The sequence below is a fragment of the Aulonocara sp. 'chitande type north' Nkhata Bay genome, linkage group LG9, assembly GCF_057382095.1.
Source record: "Aulonocara sp. 'chitande type north' Nkhata Bay isolate Kocher_YH1m ecotype deep benthic linkage group LG9, A_spYH_male_GT1.1, whole genome shotgun sequence".
NCBI classification, from domain to species: domain Eukaryota; kingdom Metazoa; phylum Chordata; class Actinopteri; order Cichliformes; family Cichlidae; genus Aulonocara; species Aulonocara sp. 'chitande type north' Nkhata Bay.
Window position 1 is genome coordinate 7,335,876 of NC_141352.1, and position 19,325 is coordinate 7,355,200.

Consider the following 19,325-nt stretch of genomic DNA (forward strand, 5'->3'; position numbering starts at 1 on the left):
TGTATGTGTCTCAGGTCCAATGCAGGAGACGGTGTATGATTTCTGGAGGATGGTTTGGCAGGAGAATACCGCCGCCATCGTCATGGTAACCAACCTGGTGGAGGTCGGCCGGGTGAGCACGCACACACACGTGCACACACACACACATGTGCCCGCACACACACGTGGATCGGTGCAGCCATCTGGTTGTTATTTCCTTGCTGATGAAGTTTGGGACTCCGTTTCCCAGAGTGCCGCTCTCATGTCTCCTGTTATTCTTCTCATGCTCTGACTCACGGTCACCTGCAGTAAACAGCGTGTCGATCACAGACGTGTACCTGTGGGTCGGAAAGGCTTCTTCAGTTGTAAGAAATAAAAAAACTCACCACAAACTCCACCGACCTCAACAACGAGGTCCAGAAACTTACACTTGATCCAGATGAAACCACGGTGTCATTTGATGTGGTCTCTCCTCACCTGCACACCTACAGCTGTCAGAAAAAAACTAAAGACAGACAGGTCCTTCGAATAAACAGAACCGGCTTCATATCGATCACATTTGCACACTGTTAGACCTCTGCCTCACCAATACATATTTCAAATACAACGAAGGCTTTTACAGACAAAAACATGGCTGTGCCATGGGCTCCCCCGTGTCACCTATTGAAGCCAACCTTTACATGGAGGAAGTGGAAAGGAAGGCTCTTGGCTCTTTCAAAGGAAGAGTACCCAGCCACTGGTACAGATATGTAGACGACACCTGGGTCAAAATCAAAACACAAGAAGTGGAATCCTTCACTGCGCACATTAACGCTGTGGATAAAAACAAAGTTCACCAGGGAAGACACAAAGGATGACTGTTTGCCTTTCCTGGACCAAACAGCCAATTCATAAACGCACAACATAGAAGAGCCACCTCCACGGGACAAGACTCAGCTGTCCATCTGCATCTAAAGGTCAAAGGTCACTCTTTCGAGGATGCCAATGTTCACATTTTGGACAGAGAGGACAGATGGTTTGAAAGAGGAGTGAAAGAAGCATCTATGTCCACTGTGAGCGACCATCTTTGAACAGAGGCGGGGTTTACGACACCAACTCTCTGCCATCTATAATCCAGTTTTGAGATCCTTCCCAGACGCCTTAACGCCCACTCACATCCTGGGCCATCTGACCTCAGGAAATCACATGATAAGGTGGGGCCAGGTTTCACAATGAGCTCACCCGAAACCTTGGCTGATTGGGACCCACACCCGTGTGATTAGGTAAAGGATCAATCATCTTGGGGACACTCCCACAGGCTTAATTCTGGGACTCTCCACCATTTGCTCTTATAACTGAAGAAGCTTCTTGGATGAGAGGTGAAACGTCTTCATGGAAACCTAAAGAAGCCCAGACGCTTTTCTTTGCAAGCTCCTCAAACTACGATGACCTGGATGACCGAGAACCTTCACAGACACTTTGCGTGTTTCAGATTTGCTTCTCTGAGCATTGACTTTCCCGCTGCGGCGTAGCGGCACTGCATCCTCGAGGACTCTGACGCACTGCTCCTCACAGCCGTCCGTCTCTGAGGGTGGCGTGCTCAGGTTCTAACTATTGGGTAGTGGCTGTGTGACCTCATCGCATTTGCTCGGCATTCTGGGAAACTCACGGTGTGCTCCTGTGAATCGCGCTGCAAATTGATAAACACGCCGCCATTTCCTCCTGAAAATAAAGGATCGAACCTGAGATCAGACACACACACCTGCAGGCGGGCGTCGCTAAGCCCTCATTACCCAGAAGGCACCAGGGAACTGCTCCCCTCCTTTACAGAGGGGGGATTCTGGGATAGAGCCTGATTGTCTCCCTCTGTCTCTCACACACACACACACACACACACACACACACACACACACACACACTGTCACGTTAGCCTGATTTGTTCTCTCACCCCTCCCTCCCTGTTTACCTCGTTGGTTGTCATGGTGACAGTGTGATTAGCTCTGCAGTAATTAGCTGTTAATGAGGAGAGGGGGAGGGGGCGGAGCCTCTAATGAGATTTTAATATCAGCTGCTTTTGTTCTGTTTGTGTTTCTGTTTAATTAATGAGGCAATTTAATCCTGTGTGTGTGTGTGTGTGTGTGTGTGTGTGTGTGTGTGTGTAGGTGAAGTGTTGTAAGTACTGGCCTGATGACACGGAGATCTACGGCGACATGAAGGTGACGCTGATCGAGACTCAGCTGCTGTCTGAGTACGTGATCCGGACCTTTGCTGTAGAGAAGGTAACACACACACACATACGCACACACACATACGCACACACACAATCCTTCGTTATGTCCAAAAACCTCTGTGTACACACACCTCTACAGTTCAGTTCAGCTCCATCAGTGCAGCTGTTCTCCAGCTGTTACAATAAAGTTGAACATGCACATGAACAAAGGATCTACACGAGGTGTAGGCCGCCGTGACCTCAGCTCGCTGACACTGACACAGCACAGAGTTGTCTTCAGTTGTTTCCTTTCAGAGGAACTCTGACCCCACCTTACCTCAGGGACGTGGGTGGAGGAGTGAGGTAAATTTGTTGATTCCAGGTCAGAGGTCAGTCGTGTTTTTATATTGGAGAATTTTGTGGATAATGTTGATGTAATCTACAAGAGAGCGAATCTTATCAGGACGTGAGTGTAAGCATGTTGGACAGAGTGTCAGAGTCTGGTATGGTAACCTGACAGGAACAAACTGAACGGGAATATTACACCTGCTGGAAAAATCCACAACAAACGTCATCACGTGATCTGCGTCATCGCACCGTCTAAAGGGAAGCTCGTTCTAAACTACAGTCGTCAGGACGACGTTAGACCTGCGTCCACCTAGCAACAACCCGTGTCAGGGACCATAGCATCACCAGTGTGCTGAGCAATCAGAATCACAATCGTGTTTATTGGCCATGTATATGTGCAGACACATACAAGGAATTTGGTTCCGGTAGATGGTGACTCACAAGCACAGCAATGTAAATCACACACACACACACACACACACACACACACACACACACACACACACACACACACACACACACACACACGTGTCTATATATACATTACACATGCATACACATACATACACAAAGCTATGTAAACCAACTATAAATAACCAATCCAAACTTATATACATAAACTACAGGATGACAGAAATGAAATGGGGTTGAGTGAATACTACAGAATGTACATAAGTTGCAGTTGCAGTCTGGCAGTGGGAGCAGTGTGACAGGTCAACTGTTTAGGAGGGAGATGGCGAGGGGAAAGAAACTGTTCCTGTGTCGGGTGGTCCTGGTCTGCAGGCTTCTGTACCGTCTGCCAGAGGGCAGCAGATCAAAAAGTCTGTGTCCAGGGTGTGAGGGGTCTGTGATGATTTTCCCTGCCTGGTTCCTGGTTCTTCAGATGTGCAGGTCCTGGATGGAGGGCAGGGGGGCATGATGATCTTCTCTGCTGCCCGTACAGTCCGCTGCAGTTTGCTCCTGTCCTGTTTAGTGGCTGCACCATACCAGACTGTGATGGAGGAGCACAGGACAGACTCAATGACCAGTGTAGAACTGGATCAGCAGCTCCTGTGGAAGACTGTACTTCCCCAGTTGTCTCAGGAAGTACATCCTCTGCTGGGTCTTTTTGAGGATGGAGTTGATGTTGGTCTCCCACTTCAGGTCCTGGGAGATGGTGGTACCCAGGAACTTGAAGATCTCCACAGTCGACACCGGGCTGTCTGATATGGTGAGGGGGAGCAGAGTTGAGGGATGTCTCCTGAAGTCCACTGTCATCTCTACAGTTTTAAGAGTGTTCAGCTCCAGATTGTGCTGACTGCACCAGCGTACCAGCCGCTCAACTTCCTGCCGGTATGCAGACTCATCACCATCCTGAATGAGGCCAATGACAGTGGTGTCATCTGCAAACTTTAGGAGTTTGACAGCCAAGTTCTTGGAGGTGCAGTCGTTAGTGTAGAGGGAGAAGATGGCGCCGGTGAGGTTGGCTGCCGTCACGACTGCTCCGACCACTTTTTCTTTGTCTTTGTTTTTTAAGTTAGTTTTCAGCGTTTCTAAATCGGCAAAATCATCACCATTGGGTACATTAGGTATGACAGTGACACTCTTGTTTCTATTGGTTTACAATGTACTCACAATTCGAAGTTTTTAACTCCGGATCCGAGCTGGCCAAGTGAGATCTTGAGGGAGAACAAAGGGAAGCGGCGGCGGCCTAGAGAGACACGAGCCGGCGTCAGGAACAGGCTGAGAGCTCGTGCACACCGCACACTTCTGCCTAGCATCCTGCTCGCCAGCGTCCAGTCACTGGAGAACAAGCTTGACGACCTCAGGGCCAGGGTAAAGTTCCAGAGAGACATCGGGACTGCAATCTCCTCTGCTTCACCGAGACATGGCTGAACCCAGCGGTGCCGGACCACGCCATCCAGCCGGCCGAGTTCTTCTCGGTTCACCGCATGGACAGGACACGGGACTCGGGGAAGTCAAGGGGAGGCGGCGTGTGTTTAATGGTGAACAACAACTGGTGCAACAGTGCGAACGTTGTTCCTCGCACACGCTCCTGCACACCAAATCTGGAACTACTGTCCATCATGTGTCGTCCTTTTTATCTACCTCGGGAATTTACATCGGTCATTGTAAGTGCCGTTTATATTCCACCACAAGCGGACACGGTCACCGCATTATGCGAGCTGCATGAGGCACTCACACAGCACCAGACACAACACCGGGACGCTGCGCTTATTGTGACGGGGGACTTTAATAGCGCCAACCTCAAACGCGCAGCGCCGAACTTTTATCAACACATCACCTGCCCCACCAGGGGTGAAAGGACACTGGACCACTGCTACACTACGGTCAAGGACGGCTACAAGGCACAATCCCGTCCTCCGTTTGGCAAATCTGATCACGCCGCCATCTTCCTCATGCCAAAATACAAACAAAGGCTGAAACAGGAAGTTCCGGTTCAGAGGAAGGTCGCGCGCTGGACGGATCAATCGGTGGCCGCGTTACAGGACGCACTCGATGACGCAGACTGGGGCATGTTCAGAAACAGCTCCGACGATGACGTCAACGTGTTTACGGAAGCGGTTGTGGGATTCATCGGGAAACTAGCGGATGATACCGTGGAGACAAAGACTATCACAACGTTTCCCAACCAGAAGCCGTGGGTGGATAAAACCATCCGCGACGCTCTGAGATCCCGCACCGCTGCCTACAACACGGGACTCACAACGGGGGACATGGACCCGTACAAAGCCGCGTCATATAACGTGCGGAGGGCGGTGAAAGAGGCGAAGCAGCGCTACGGGAGGAAACTAGAGTCACAACTCCAACAGAGTGACTCTAGGAGCCTGTGGCGGGGACTAAGGACAATAACGGACTATAAAGCACCAACAACCGGTATGACGAACGCGGCCGTGACTCTGGCAGACGAGCTGAACACTTTCTATGCTTGCTTCGAGGCTGCAGCTAAGGACTCCAACAATGCTAGTGTTAGCGGCGCTAACGGCTGCAGACAGGAAGATACTGCCAGCACCGGAAACGTGCTCGTCATCTCCGAGCATGAAGTAAGGAGAGCCTTCAAGAGAGTGAACACCAGGAAAGCAGCAGGACCAGACGGCATCCCAGGTCGTATCCTCAGAGACTGCGCATACCAGCTAGCTCCTGTGTTCACTGAGATATTCAACATCTCTTTATCTCAGTCGGTGATCCCCACATGCTTCAAAGAGTCCATCATTGTTCCTGTCCCGAAGAAACCCCACCCTGTTTCTCTCAATGACTATCGCCCTGTAGCCCTCACCTCAGTAGTGATGAAGTGCTTTGAACGCCTGGTCAGAGACTTCATCATTTCTTCACTACCAGACACACTGGACCCACTACAGTTGGCTTACCGTCCAAATCGTTCCACAGACGATGCCATCTCTCATCTCCTCCACACATCACTCACTCACTTGGACACTAGAAGGTGGAATTATGTTAAAATGCTCTTCATAGACTACAGCTCTGCATTTAACACCATAATTCCCTCCACACTCACCACCAAGCTGGAGCATCTGGGACTCAGCTCATCTATGTGTCAGTGGATCTCCAACTTCCTAACTGGCAGACCACAGGCAGTAAGGATGGGCGGACATGTCTCAGCCTCCACCACTCTCAGCACTGGAGCCCCCCAGGGGTGTGTTCTGAGCCCCCTGCTGTACTCTTTGTACACATATGACTGCGTGGCCACTACCAGCTCCACCACCATCATCAAGTTTGCTGACGACACCGTCGTGGTGGGCCTGATCTCTGATAACAACGAGACGGCCTACCTGAAGGAGATTAGGAATCTGGAGAACTGGTGCCAGAGGAACAACCTCCTTCTAAACGTCAGTAAGACAAAGGAGCTGATAGTGGACTTCAGCACTAAGCAGGAGAGGAACTACCAGACCCCCGTCATCAACGAGTGCCCAGTGGAGAGAGTGGACAGCTTCAAATACCTCGGAGTTCACATCACGCAGGACCTGTCATGGTCCTGTCACATCAACACCGTGGTGAAAAAGGCCCGACAGCGTCTCTACCACCTCAGACGCTTGAGAGACTTCCAACTGCCCTCCAAGGTGCTCAGGAACTTTTACTCGTGCACCATAGAGAGCATCCTGGCGGGAAACATCTTAACCTGGTTCGGGAACAGCACCATGCAGGACAGACGAGCTCTACAGAGGGTTGTGCGGTCAGCTGAGCGCACCATCCGCTCCGAGCTCCCTGACCTGCACTCAATCTACAGCAGGTGGTGCTGGACCAAGGCCAGGAAGATCGTGAAGGACCTCAGCCATCCCAACAACAGACTGTTCTCTCTGTTGAGGTCAGGAAAGCGATTCCACTCCCTGAAGACCAACACAGAGAGACTGAGGAGGAGCTTCTTCCCGCAGGCGATACGGTCTCTCAATCACACCACCACACAGTACTGACCCACACATATGGTTCTTACACACACACTGGACATTCTGGACATTGTTTTACTTCATTACTTAAATCACTTTAAGCATATTTGCACTGCACAAGACATAATGTGGATTGCACAACACTGGTCACTATATTCTTTATTTCCAGTTAATACTTGTACAGCTGCTGTTATTGTGTATATATTTATTTATATTTCTTCATACATTCTTATACAGTTCTATATTGTGTATTTTGTTGTACAGTTATTTCATTTTTAACCTTAATTTATATTTTATTCCTTCCTAGTTAAATTTACCCTTTTTAATTTTTCATATTTATTTCCTATCTTATTCATAGCCTTTTCCTTTTTTGTTTTCTTTAGGTCACGAGCAGTTGTCCAAGCATTTCACTACATATCGTACTGTGTATGACTGTGTACGTGACAAATAAAATTTGAATTTGAATTTGAATTTGAACAGTAGTGGTGAGAGAACACATCCTTGAGGGGCACCAATACTGAGGGACCGAGAGGTGATCTCCCCAGCCTCACTTGTTGCTTTCTATCTGTCAGGAAGCTGGTGATCCACTGACAGGTAGCTGGTGACACGCTGAGCTGGGAGAGTTTGGAGGAGAGAAGTTCAGGCACGATGGTGTTAAAAGCCAAACTAAAGTCCACAAACAGGACCCTGGCATAAGTTCCCGGGCGGTCAAGGTGTTGCAGGATTTAATGCAGCCCCATGTTCACTGCATCATCCACCAAACTGTTTGCCCGGTAGGCAAACTGCAGAGGGTCCAGCAGGTGGCCTGTAATGTCTTTCAGATGGGCTAACACCAGTCGTTCGAAGGATTTCATGACCACAGACGTCAAGGCGACAGGTCTGTAGTCATCCAGTCCTGTGATGATGGGTTTCTTGGGAACAGGGATGATGGTGGAGCGTTTGAAGCAGGAGGGAACTTCACACAGCTCCAGGGATCTGTTGAAGATGCGAGTAAAGATGGGAGCCAGCTGTTCAGCACAGGTTTTGAGGCAGGAGGGTGAGACGCCGTCTGGTCCAGGGGCTTTCCTGGGCTTCTGTTTCTGGAATAGTCGGCTCACATCCTGAGTGTGTATTCTTAGTTTCAGGGAGGAGGAAAGGGGGTGAGAGGTGTGGTGGAGGTCGTTGAGTCTGAATTGGAGAGGGTGGTGGTGGTCGTTGAATCTGGATTGGGGAGGGTGGTGGTGGTCGTTGGGTCTGAATTGGAGAGGGTGGTGGTGGTCGTTGAATCTGGATTGGGGAGGGTGGTGGTGGTCATTGGGTCTGGATTGGGGAGGGTGGTGGTGGTCGTTGAATCTAGATTGGAGAGGGTGGTGGTGGTCATTGGGTCTGGATTGGGGAGGGTGGTGGTGGTCGTTGAATCTAGATTGGGGAGGGTGGTGGTGGTGGTCGTTGGGTCTGGATTGGGGAGGGTGGGGGTGAAGGGGGGAGAGGTGGAAGGTGTGTTGGGGGTCAATGTCTGAAGCAATGTCCCTGGGGAGGGGAGGGTGGGGCGTGGGAGTCTGTCCGTCTCAAACTTTCAGTAGAAAGTGTTTAACTCGTTGGCCAGGTCTTTGTTTGCTTCAACAGTGGGTGGGGGGCGTCTGTAGCTGGTGATTTCCTGCAGGCCCCTCCACACTGATGCTGGGTCGTTGGCTGAGAGCTGTTCTTCCAGCTTCTGGGAGTAGATGCTTTTAGCTGCTTTGGTCAGTGTGTTCCTGGCTTGCTTGTACAGGGCCCTGTCACCACTTCTGTAGGCGTCCTCCTTGGCCTTACGAAGATGTTGAAGTTTAGGAGTGAACCATGGTTTATTGTTGTTGTATGTGCAAAAGGTCTTTGTTGGCACACACACGTCTTCACAGAAACTGATGTTTGATGTCACAGTGTCCGTGAGCTCATCCAGGTTCTCAGATGCAGCTTCAAAAACAGTCCAATCAGTGCAGTCGAAACAGTCCTGCAGTTCCTGCTTTGCTGCGTTAGTCCACTTCATCACAGTTTTGACTACAGGCTTCGCACGTTTGAGTTTTTGCCTATAAACTGGAATAAGATGGACCATGCAGTGATCAGAATTTCCCAAAGCTGCCCGGGGCACAGAGCGATAGGCATCTTTTAGAGTGGTGTAGCAGTGATCCAGTATGATGTTGTCCCTGGTGGGGCAGTCTATATGCTGTCTGTATTTAGGGAGTTCGTGGTTTAGGTTTGCTCTGTTAAAATCCCCAAGAATAATTGTAAAGGAATCCAGGAATGTCCTCTCCAGGGTAGTAATCTGGTCAGCCAGCTCGCACAGTGCGTTGTTCGCGTTGGCCTGTGGAGGGATGTAAACTCCAACCACCATGAAGGAAGAAAACTCCCGCGGTGAATAAAAAGGTTTACAGTTGATGAAAAAACTTTCCAAGTGTGGGCTGCAGTGTTTCTGTAACACTGTGACATCAGTACACCAACCTTCGTTGATGCAGAAGCAGACTCCACCACCCTTTGTTTTCCCTGACAGCTCCATTTCGCAGTCCGCCCAGTGAAGCCCGGCAGATTTAAGACAGCGTCTGGGATATGCTCACTGAGCCAGGTTTCAGTGAAGCAGAGGGCAGCAGAGCGTGCAAAGTCCTTGTTAGTCCAGTTTAAGAGAAGTAATTCATTGACTTTGTTTGGAAGGGAGCGGAGATTTGGGAGGTGAATGGAGGAGAGTCCCGTGCGGAATCCTCGCCGACATAGTTTCACCAGCGCACCAGCGTGAGTCCCCCGTCTACGTCTCCTCCAGGAGCCACAGAGAGCTGCTGCGCCTCCAACTAAAATCTCCAAAAAACTTTCCGGGTTTGTGAAAAATGAGAACTATTGTGAGATGACTGCCTGATGTTTAGCAGTTGATCTCTGGGGAAAGTGATGTGGTTCGAGTGATCAAAAGTGCAGAAAATAAACAAAAACAAAAAAAGTGCGAGAGAGCGCAGTACCGAGGCTGCCATCTGCAGCGCCATCTTGTGAGTAATCAGAAGCTGTGTTTCTATGGATGCTTCATGCATGTGTCAGTGGGGGCCCAGTTTATCAGTGTTTATTATGAATGTATTTGGGACTGACGTGGTCAGTGAAGGTATTCTGATGTCACCGCCAGCAACTGAAGGACTTAAAGCTAAAATATCTTTATGTTACACCTGTGCACACAGAGGTGTAACACACACACAGACATGTACACACACCTGTGCACACACAGACCTGTGCACACAGAGGTGTAACACACACACAGACATGTACACACACCTGTGCACACACAGACCTGTGCACACAGAGGTGTAACACACACACAGACATGTACACACACCTGTGCACTGACCTGACCTCCGCTCTCTGTCTGTGTCAGAGGGGTGTGGCAGAGATCAGGGAGATCCGTCAGTTTCATTTCACCGGTTGGCCTGATCACGGCGTCCCGCTTCATGCCACCGGGCTGCTCGGCTTCATCCGCCGCGTCAAGGCCAAAACCCCACCCACCGCCGGTCCCACTGTGGTCCACTGCAGGTACGACTTTTACTGTCATTACTAGTAACAAAGAAACTTCATCACTGCTGACGTGACTGTGTGTGTGTGTGTGTGTGTGTGTGTGTGTGTGTGTGTGTGTGTGTGTGTGTGTGTCAGTGCGGGGGCGGGACGTACAGGATGCTTCATCGTGATCGACATCATGCTGGACATGGCGGAGAGAGAGGGCGTGGTTGACATCTACAATTGTGTCCGCGAGCTGAGAGCACGAAGGGTTAACATGGTCCAGACTGAGGTACACACACACTCACTCACTCACAAACACACACACACACACACACACACACACACACACACACACACACACATTCACACAGTGAAATACCTTCTACCTGTGTGCAGGTGTTCTGACCTGCAGGTAAACACTGTTTTACGTGATCACTAATAACTTAATGTTTCAAACTGCACGTGCTCAGTTACTCAGCTTCATTCATGATCAAAGTTTCATCGATCATTCCTCATTGTCTCCGACTCGTCCTCACATCTTCATCGCTGACTGACAGGAAATGACAGAAATGAACGCCGCGATGACCTTCTCTAACTTTGAATGTCACTCGCCTGTTCTCCAGCCGCCGTGCGCTGACATTAATCTTTTATGAAGTGACATTTCAGCAGCCGACGTCCCGTCAGTCAGAGCTGGGGAGGAGGAGGAGGAGCTTATTTAAACAGTGTCTGACCACCTTCCTCTGTCTACCAGGAGCAGTACGTCTTCATCCACGATGCCATCTTGGAGGCGTGTCTGTGCGGTGACACAGCGATTCCAGCCAGTCAGCTGCGGTCGGTTTATTATGAGATGAACCGATTGGATCCTCAGACCAACTCGAGTCAGATCAAAGAGGAGTTCAGGGTAACGTGACGACCATGTTAATATTCTTCACGCTTCGTTTAGAGCACGAACCTGCCAGCGTCCATGAAATAATCAAACCACATCACAGCTCTGAGTGATGACATCATTGCACCGCAGTTTCAAAATAAAAGTCAGAAATTCATATTATACAGTCTAAATATTGAGCCCGGTTCTGTCTGAGGTTTCTTCCTGTTAAAAGGAGTTTTTCCTTCCCACTGTCGCCAAAGTGCTGCTCACAGGGGGTCATATGATTGTTCTCTCTGTGTCGCTGTAGCGTCTTTACTTTAAATGGATACGTTATTGATCCCACATCGGACGCTTTTGTGTTACAGCAGCATGACAGCGAGTAAAAATACACAACAATAAACGACACGGTTAAAATAAAAGTGCCACAGATACCCAGTAACAAACTGGTAACAAACTGGTGACACAACACACTTACGCTGTATGAATAAAACTTAAAAATCAAACAAAAACAAACAACGAGATTAAAACTTGAAGACATTTTAAAAAATGAAGACAAAAATTAAATCACTAATTAAATGATTACAAATAACAAAATTAATGTTAACAAAAATTAAACAAAATCAATGAAAATAATAATGTTCCGAAGTCTGAGAAAGTAAAAATATGACATGAGATCAACTCATTAGGTTAGAAAGAAGGTGTCAGGTGTGTGTCCTGTTACATGTGTGTGCACGCTCAGACGCTGAACATGGTGACGCCGACTCTGCGAGTGGAGGACTGCAGCATCGCTCTGCTGCCCAGAAACCATGAGAAGAACCGCTGCATGGACGTGCTGCCTCCAGACCGCTGCCTGCCCTTCCTCATCACCATCGACGGGGAGAGCTCCAACTACATCAACGCTGCACTCATGGATGTACGTGACACACACACACACACACACAGTGGGTTTGATGAATGTGACTGCAGATTCGCAGCTTTGATTCGAAGCTTTTGTTCCACAATAAGTGAAGCAGATTAAAGATGGGGAGCTGATCCGATATCTTTTCACTGGATCTCTCAGTTTGGCCCAAAGAGATGTGAGTGCAGGTGAAGGAGAACATTAGGCTGAAAAGTAAACCAATCAGAAACTCTGAGAGCGACCAGCCCAGCCGTCAGATTCTTTGTTTAGCAAACAGCACAGAGGACTGAAGCGGAGAACACTCAGTCGCTCTGCCATCGTGCTGTCCTGCTGCAGCGGCTTTCTCGCTGAGCGCAGATCATTCATGAATTCTGTGTGAAGTCCTTCAGGTGAGCTTGTTGCCCTGTTGTGGAGATGTGTTGGATTCTGTGTTATACTTGGAGCCTGTCATTTGGTGGCGATAGTGAGTGGAGGACTTCTCTTCTAAGCTAACATTAGCAAGTGCTGCTCGGTGTCGATGCAGCAGAGGCTTTAACACCGAGTGTTAGGGCACTCGGAGCACAAGCGTCACTGCCTCCGAGTCAGTTACACCCACATCAGACCTGCCTGAGGCAGCCAGACAGCTGTCGCTATAGAAACTCCAGGAAAGTGTTTAAAATATCAAAGTTAACGCTAAGGTTCAAAGAAGGAAGCACGCGTTCAGAAATCTGCTGAAAACACCGACGTCGGAAATCCTGAGCACGGCTGTGTACAACAGTGACATCCACCCTGCTGTGTCTGCTTGTGTGACATCACTTCCTGCTGTCTGACTGACCTCGTGTCATGCAGAGCTACAAGCAGCCGTCGGCGTTCATCGTTACCCAGCATCCTTTGCCCAACACGGTGAAGGACTTCTGGCGCCTGGTCCTCGACTACCACTGCACATCCATTGTCATGCTGAATGATGTCGACCCCGCACAGGTGAAGCTCCACCCACACACACACTCAAAGATTTTCAGATATATTAGAACAGGTGGGTGATGATGACATCATAGCACAGGTGCTTTGGTAAGGGCGGTGTAAAACTCATGAGCTGATCAATAACTTCCCTTTGTGTATGTGTGTGTTAGCTGTGCCCTCAGTACTGGCCAGAGAACGGTCTCCATCGCCTCGGCTCGCTGCAGGTGGAGTTCGTGTCCGCTGACCTGGAGGAGGACGTGATCAGCCGAATCTTCAGGATCTACAACACAGCCAGGGTGCGCTTTTAGATTACTGTTACTTACCCGTAAATATGCTGCGTTACTAAACCGTGATTTTGTTTGTGAGAGTGTCTCATGACAATGACGTGAGCGCGTGCGACGTCCGTGGTAGCAACAAACGTGTGCAGATCAACAATGGATAATATGGAGTGTTGGAGGGAGTATGACCATGCAGCATTTAAAGCTTGGAAGTAATCACATTACTTTAAGTCTGATTCTGTAAAAAGTGACAGAAACATTAGCGCCTGCTGTAAACTCTGCGTGGGAAGAAAACTTCTTTCTACAGCGAAAAATTAAACTTCAAATCTGATCAAGCACCGAGCACGCTGCCACGTTTTTTAAAAATCCCGTCCACACGTAACCACAAAAACGCGCTAGGAAGATGCCAAAGCAACAGGTGGCGATATATTCCTAACCGTGTAGAAATGTTGGCCAATCAGAAGTCTAGAAGCCTCGGTGGGAAAGAGTGAACAAAGATGGCGCATAGAAGCAGAACCGAGTCCTGTGTGTGGAAGGACAGTAACTGTGTGTGTAGGCGCACACCTTTGATGCTGCGTTTTCTCCGTTTTCCTCGTCCACATGTAAACGCAAAAACTGGGTTTTCAAAAATCTCCACCCTGGCAGGAGTTTTTAAACATCTCAGTTTTCAGTGACTGAAAACGCAGTTTACGTGTGGACGAAAGGTGCAAACGCATAGAAAAATTTGCGTTTTCAAAAATACCCGGGTGGATGTAGCCTTAGTTTGTTTCCTGTAAAAACCTGGCTGCCCTTCACTCTGTAAGTATCAGTAGGTTGGAATGTCAAATAAAATACACTGAAATTTGATTTATTAAATTGATTTAATGTAAGTAACAAACTTGAGCCAAACTCAAGTCCAGCCAGGTTTACACCCAGGCTGCTCTTGTGCTTACATTTGGTCTCAGCCCACAGTCAGGGCTTTGTCACGCTCGCCTTGATCTTCACCAGGAGCGACATATGCGTTGGGTTGTTGACATGCTGGAAGACAAAGTGATGACTCCGACCTAGTTTAGCCTGACTGCTTCAGGTCTTCATTCACATATCCTTCTTTCTTCATGGATCCACCCACCTCGATGAAATTCCCAGGTCCAGACGCAGTGAAGCATGCCCACAGCATAATACTGCCACCACCGTGCTTCACTGTGGGGCCGCTGTCCTTTGGGTCGTAGCCTCCGTCTTCTTTCTCAGTCCGTCCCTGTGCAGGGTTCTATTGGCCGTCTTCTTTGAGACTAGGATTCCTGACTCGGCTGAGTCATCCATTAGTGTCTCTGCCGTGCTGGAGCCCTGAGAGAACCACCATCGTGGCCGTGGTCCTGTCAGGGCGATGGCTGTTCTCTCACTCTCCCCTGCCGTGGTGGCTGTTCGCCATCGTTAGAACCACCTCGCCTCTACGTGACGTCTCTGTGGATGTGTAATTACCTTTGTCTTCAGATCCTGACGGAGTAAAACTGCATCACCCTACACGGAGGGTCTGTTTGGTTTTGCCCTCACATATTCAGGGCGCGTTTGATTTCTGTGTAATAAAGCTGAGCTGCGCCTGTGTTTGATCCAAGCCTCCGCTCTCTCTCTCCTGCTGCACCAGATTTAGCTCAGGATGTGTTTGATTTAAGCCTCCTCACCTCCCCATCGGGCTGAGTTTGAGTGCGGCTGTGATTCAGGGCCTCGTTTCCTCCATGCGTCTCAACAAATATCGGCTGTGTTTGATCCGCGCTCCCGTCTCCACCCGCCTCGCTGTGGCAGCTTGATTTTGGTGTTTGAGTTAAAGCTCTCTCCTGCTGTCTGCTCACAGGAACCTGTCTTTGCTTTCTTTCCTGTCTCAATAAGCTTCCTAATATCTTTCCTTTCCTCTCATTTCCTTCCATCTACATTATATATCTTCCTTTCCTCTCTCCTGTTCTTTCCTTTCTTCTTTACTCCTAAAATGTATTTCTTTTGACTTCCTTTCCCTTTCTCCCTTCACAGTTTCCTTACTTCCTTTCTCCTTAGTGTTTAGTTTAGAGGTACACTTGGTTCATGTTTCTGTTCTTCTGGGGAAGTGTTTGATTATACATTGGTTGTTTGGGGCGAGCTTGTTTTGACTGCCTGGTTCTCCCTGTGTCTCCAGCCGCAGGACGGGTACCGCATGGTGCAGCAGTTCCAGTTCCTGGGCTGGCCGATGTACCGCGACACGCCCGTCTCCAAGCGCTCCTTCCTCAAGCTCGTGCACCAGGTGGACAAATGGCAGGAGGAGTACGACGGCGGCGAGGGACGCACCGTCGTCCACTGCCTGTAAGAGTACACACAACACTGCACGCAGCACTGCAGAAAGTACTACACTGTGTACTACACACAGTACTGCAGACAGTACTACACAAACTACTACAAAAGTACACTGTCTTATAATACACACAGTACTACACACAATACTACATAAAGTACACTGTCTTTTAATAAACACAGTACTAAAGACATTACCCTTTAAGAGTACCACACAGTATTACATGCAGTACTACACATAACACTACAGAAAGAAAACTGTGTTTTCATTACTTTACTGCAAGAGTATCACTGTTTCTTACACAGGAAATACACACAGTACTGCAGAGAGTACTGCAGTATCAGTAGTTATAAAGTTTGTGTTTGTGTGGTGTTTTGTCTCCATCTAGTGGTCACAACATAAACTGCTTTCATTCTCATCTATGTAACCCCTGACTCCACTCTCCTCTCCTCTCCTTCCTGCACTGCATGCTGGGAGTGTGAGTGAATGGGTGTGTGAAGGTGTTTGGTGAGTGTGTGGAGCTGCTGAGTGAGTTTGGGACGTTTGGACTGTTTTTTCCAGAAAACTTTATGGGTGGTTAAAAGGTAAGGCAAGTTTATTTCATTGTGTTGTGTGAAGTGAAGAGTTTTAGTTAATTCGCCAGTTTTACCTTGAGCAATGGCGTCCCTCCCTAGTGAGGGTTCGCCTCCCCTGTCTATTAGACAGGGGAGGCCCCCCCAACAGTACACCGTGGAGCAGGCTCTGCTAGCTTTTGGTGAACAGGTGGGCCATGAGAACACAACTTGCGGCTCTCGGATGAACAAGGCTGTGGTTACCTTTCTCCGTGAGGAGCGGTTGGTTCACCTGTTAGTTGAAAGGGGGATCATTTTGGATGATTTGTTGTGGCTGTTTCACCACTGTTTGCGGTGACCCGCGTAGATGGCGTTTATCCCCAATGAGCTACTTGAAAAGGAACTGACCTGCTTTGGAAAGTTTGCTAGCGGGTTCAGTGTTGTTCGTCTTGGCTGCAAAGATGCCAGACTGCAGCACATTCAGTCACTATGAAGGCAGGCCTTCATGTACTTGAACGATCCTTCACAGACACTGGAAGTGTCGTTTAAAGTGAGATACCAAAACGGCTTGTATACTGTTTATGCAAGCGCAGTTAGCATGAAGTGCATGTTGGCCATAAACGCTCATCCTGCCCTCATAAAGAGCACGAAGTGCGCAATGACACAGGTAAACAGCAGGGCCATGCTAGTGAAGCAAGTGAGCGTGCCGTAGATGTCGGTACGAGAGAACAGCCCGCTAGTAGCGGTGTGGACGAACAGCCAGCTACGAGCTGCTAGCGGCGCTGGGTGACAGAATGGAGATCGCAGCCAGTGCTCCACAGGCCGGATGGAAGTGATGACAGACAGGACAGGAAAACTGTGGAGGAAAATCAGGACAGAGGCAACGACAAGTGAGGTAGGAAATGAAAATGTAATTTCAGGTTCTTTGAGCGCGGAAAATGAGGAAGAAGACTTGTTTGAAGATGATTCCCTGTCACGATGCTCTGACATTGTTTCACAAGATGAACATCAGCAGTCGTATTCCTTAGAAGATATAAATCGCTTTTTGGATAAGACATTTAGCAGGCAGTCTGTGGAAGTCAGAGTTTTTTCCAGATGTCGATCAATTTATAAACTCTGTTCTAAAGATAAGGAGAGTTGTTGGCTATGAACAGTTGAGCAAACAGAAAAGATGCCGCCTGAAAAAGATCCTGACTGTGTTGAGGAGGGAAAAACAAGGAAAAACTCATTTAAAACCACAGTAAAATGTTCGGAGTATTAAGGGTGTCTTTTTTTTTTTTTTTTTGGAAGGGTCTCACTGTCTTTTCCCTCTTTCTCTTCTTCCTCTTCTCTCTGTCTTTATGGCAGGCTTGAGAGTGGGTACGCTTAACAGTAATGGGGGAAGAGTCAGAGAAAGGCGAGCAGTTTTGGTGGAACAGCAGGAACAAAAACATTGATGTGGTTTTTTTAGTAGTACTGTAGATAATGAGACAGAATGGGGAATGAGTTGGAGTGGGCAGGTATTTTTAAGTTATGGCACTAACCTCAGTGCAGGTGTAGCAATTTTATTTTCTAGGCACCTTCAGCTGTCACATGTCTCCGTATGTGAGGTAGAGCAGGGAAGGGCACAGGTAGTACAAGCAACCATCAAGGGAACACCTTTTGCTTTATGAATGTATGCGCCCACAACTCAGCTGCAGGTCGTGTGAGGTTATTTCGTAAAATTAATTATAAATTATCACAAATACATAGTGGTTCAATAGTGGTGGTGGGAGGGGACTGGAATTGCACAACCCACCCTTCAGTTGACAGAAACACAGGAGAGCCTCACCCACCTTCGGGCTCACTTTTATCCACAATCTTTCTGACTGATGTGTGGAGAAGGCTCCATCCCACAACTAGAGAATACACATATGTGAACGTTTCTGAGGGCAATGTGAAGGCAGTGTTACAAGATAAATATATATTGTTAGTGCCTATTTTCTGATTATATTGTTTTATGTATTTTAATATTGAAGGCTTGTAAAGCAAAGCCAGTTTTGACTCATAAACCAAGTGCTCAGCCAAACTGAAAAACAGGAAGTTTAGTGCAGAGCTGCAGAGGCATATTAATAAAATACAGGAAACCAGACAGAAAAAGTGGAACTAGTAACACAGAAGGGGTTGTTTGTATCGAGGCTGTGTGTGACGTGTAAAGGACCAAAATAACACCTATATGAGACACATTTTTGGCTTCTAATGTTAGAGATTCTGCAACTGGCTTTGGGCTGTGCGGGGCTCTCTCTTCCAGAAGATGATTGAATAAAGAATTATAAATGTTTTGACCACTCTGAGTCGGGTTTTCTCTCTTCTACCATGGGGATCAAAGAATCGGGTTTAATAGCTATCAATCAGACGTATAATAATAGACTAGTTAAGGCAGAAATTTCACCTGTTGGTTTTTCTGATCATCATTTAGTGACTGTAGATATTTCCTTATTGATGCACTCTAACATTTGTTCACCAACATGCTTTAACATGCAGCTGATTCATGACAAAGAGTTCTGTCGAGCTTTTTCTGACTTCTGGTGTCACTGGAAACAAAGGAAAAATTACTTTTGCAATTTGGCTGAATGGTAGGAGGTGGGGAAAACGCAGATTAAGCTTTTTTGTCAACAATACACGTCACATCCAACGGCCACTGTTAAAGACTGCTTTGAGGACTTAGAACGAGAGCTGAAGATGCTAGAGGATAAGATCATAAGTGGGACAGATAATGCAAATAGTACCTGGGACGGTAGGAGGAAGGCTTTAGGCAAGTTTCTCCACAAAAGAGCAAAAGGTGCTCTTATAAGAACTCGGATTTCTACTGTTGAATAGATGCCCCAACCAGATTTTTCTTCAAGCTGGAGAAAAGGGTTTGCGAGTCACACCACGTGATGCACTTAAGGCTTCCAAATGGGAAGGTGACATCTGACCCAGTAGAAATGAGGAAGCTTGCCATTGACTTTTATGCCAGCCTCTTTAGTTCTGACACGTGTGACCCTGAATGTGTGACGAGGATGCTGGAGGGGCTGCCACGGCTGTATGAGGCTGAATCGGCTGTGTTGGAGTCTGCTATCTCTTTTGAGGAGATGTC

The 19,325-nt window shown here is 48.2% G+C and overlaps 1 protein-coding gene across 11 annotated transcripts in view; it reads left to right on the forward strand.

Moving 5' to 3' along the window:
* LOC147321511 (receptor-type tyrosine-protein phosphatase mu-like) overlaps positions 1-19,325 on the forward strand; it is a 230,309-nt gene that overhangs the window by 202,465 nt on the left and 8,519 nt on the right. For all 11 annotated transcript variants that reach the window (XM_086305457.1, XM_086305458.1, XM_086305462.1 and 8 more), the window contains 9 exons: positions 15-112; positions 2,121-2,237; positions 10,280-10,434; positions 10,552-10,687; positions 11,150-11,299; positions 12,006-12,179; positions 12,993-13,124; positions 13,274-13,399; positions 15,525-15,688. In XM_086305457.1, coding sequence (XP_086161583.1) covers positions 15-112; positions 2,121-2,237; positions 10,280-10,434; positions 10,552-10,687; positions 11,150-11,299; positions 12,006-12,179; positions 12,993-13,124; positions 13,274-13,399; positions 15,525-15,688 — 1,252 coding nt within the window. The remainder of the gene's footprint in view (positions 1-14; positions 113-2,120; positions 2,238-10,279; positions 10,435-10,551; positions 10,688-11,149; positions 11,300-12,005; positions 12,180-12,992; positions 13,125-13,273; positions 13,400-15,524; positions 15,689-19,325) is intronic.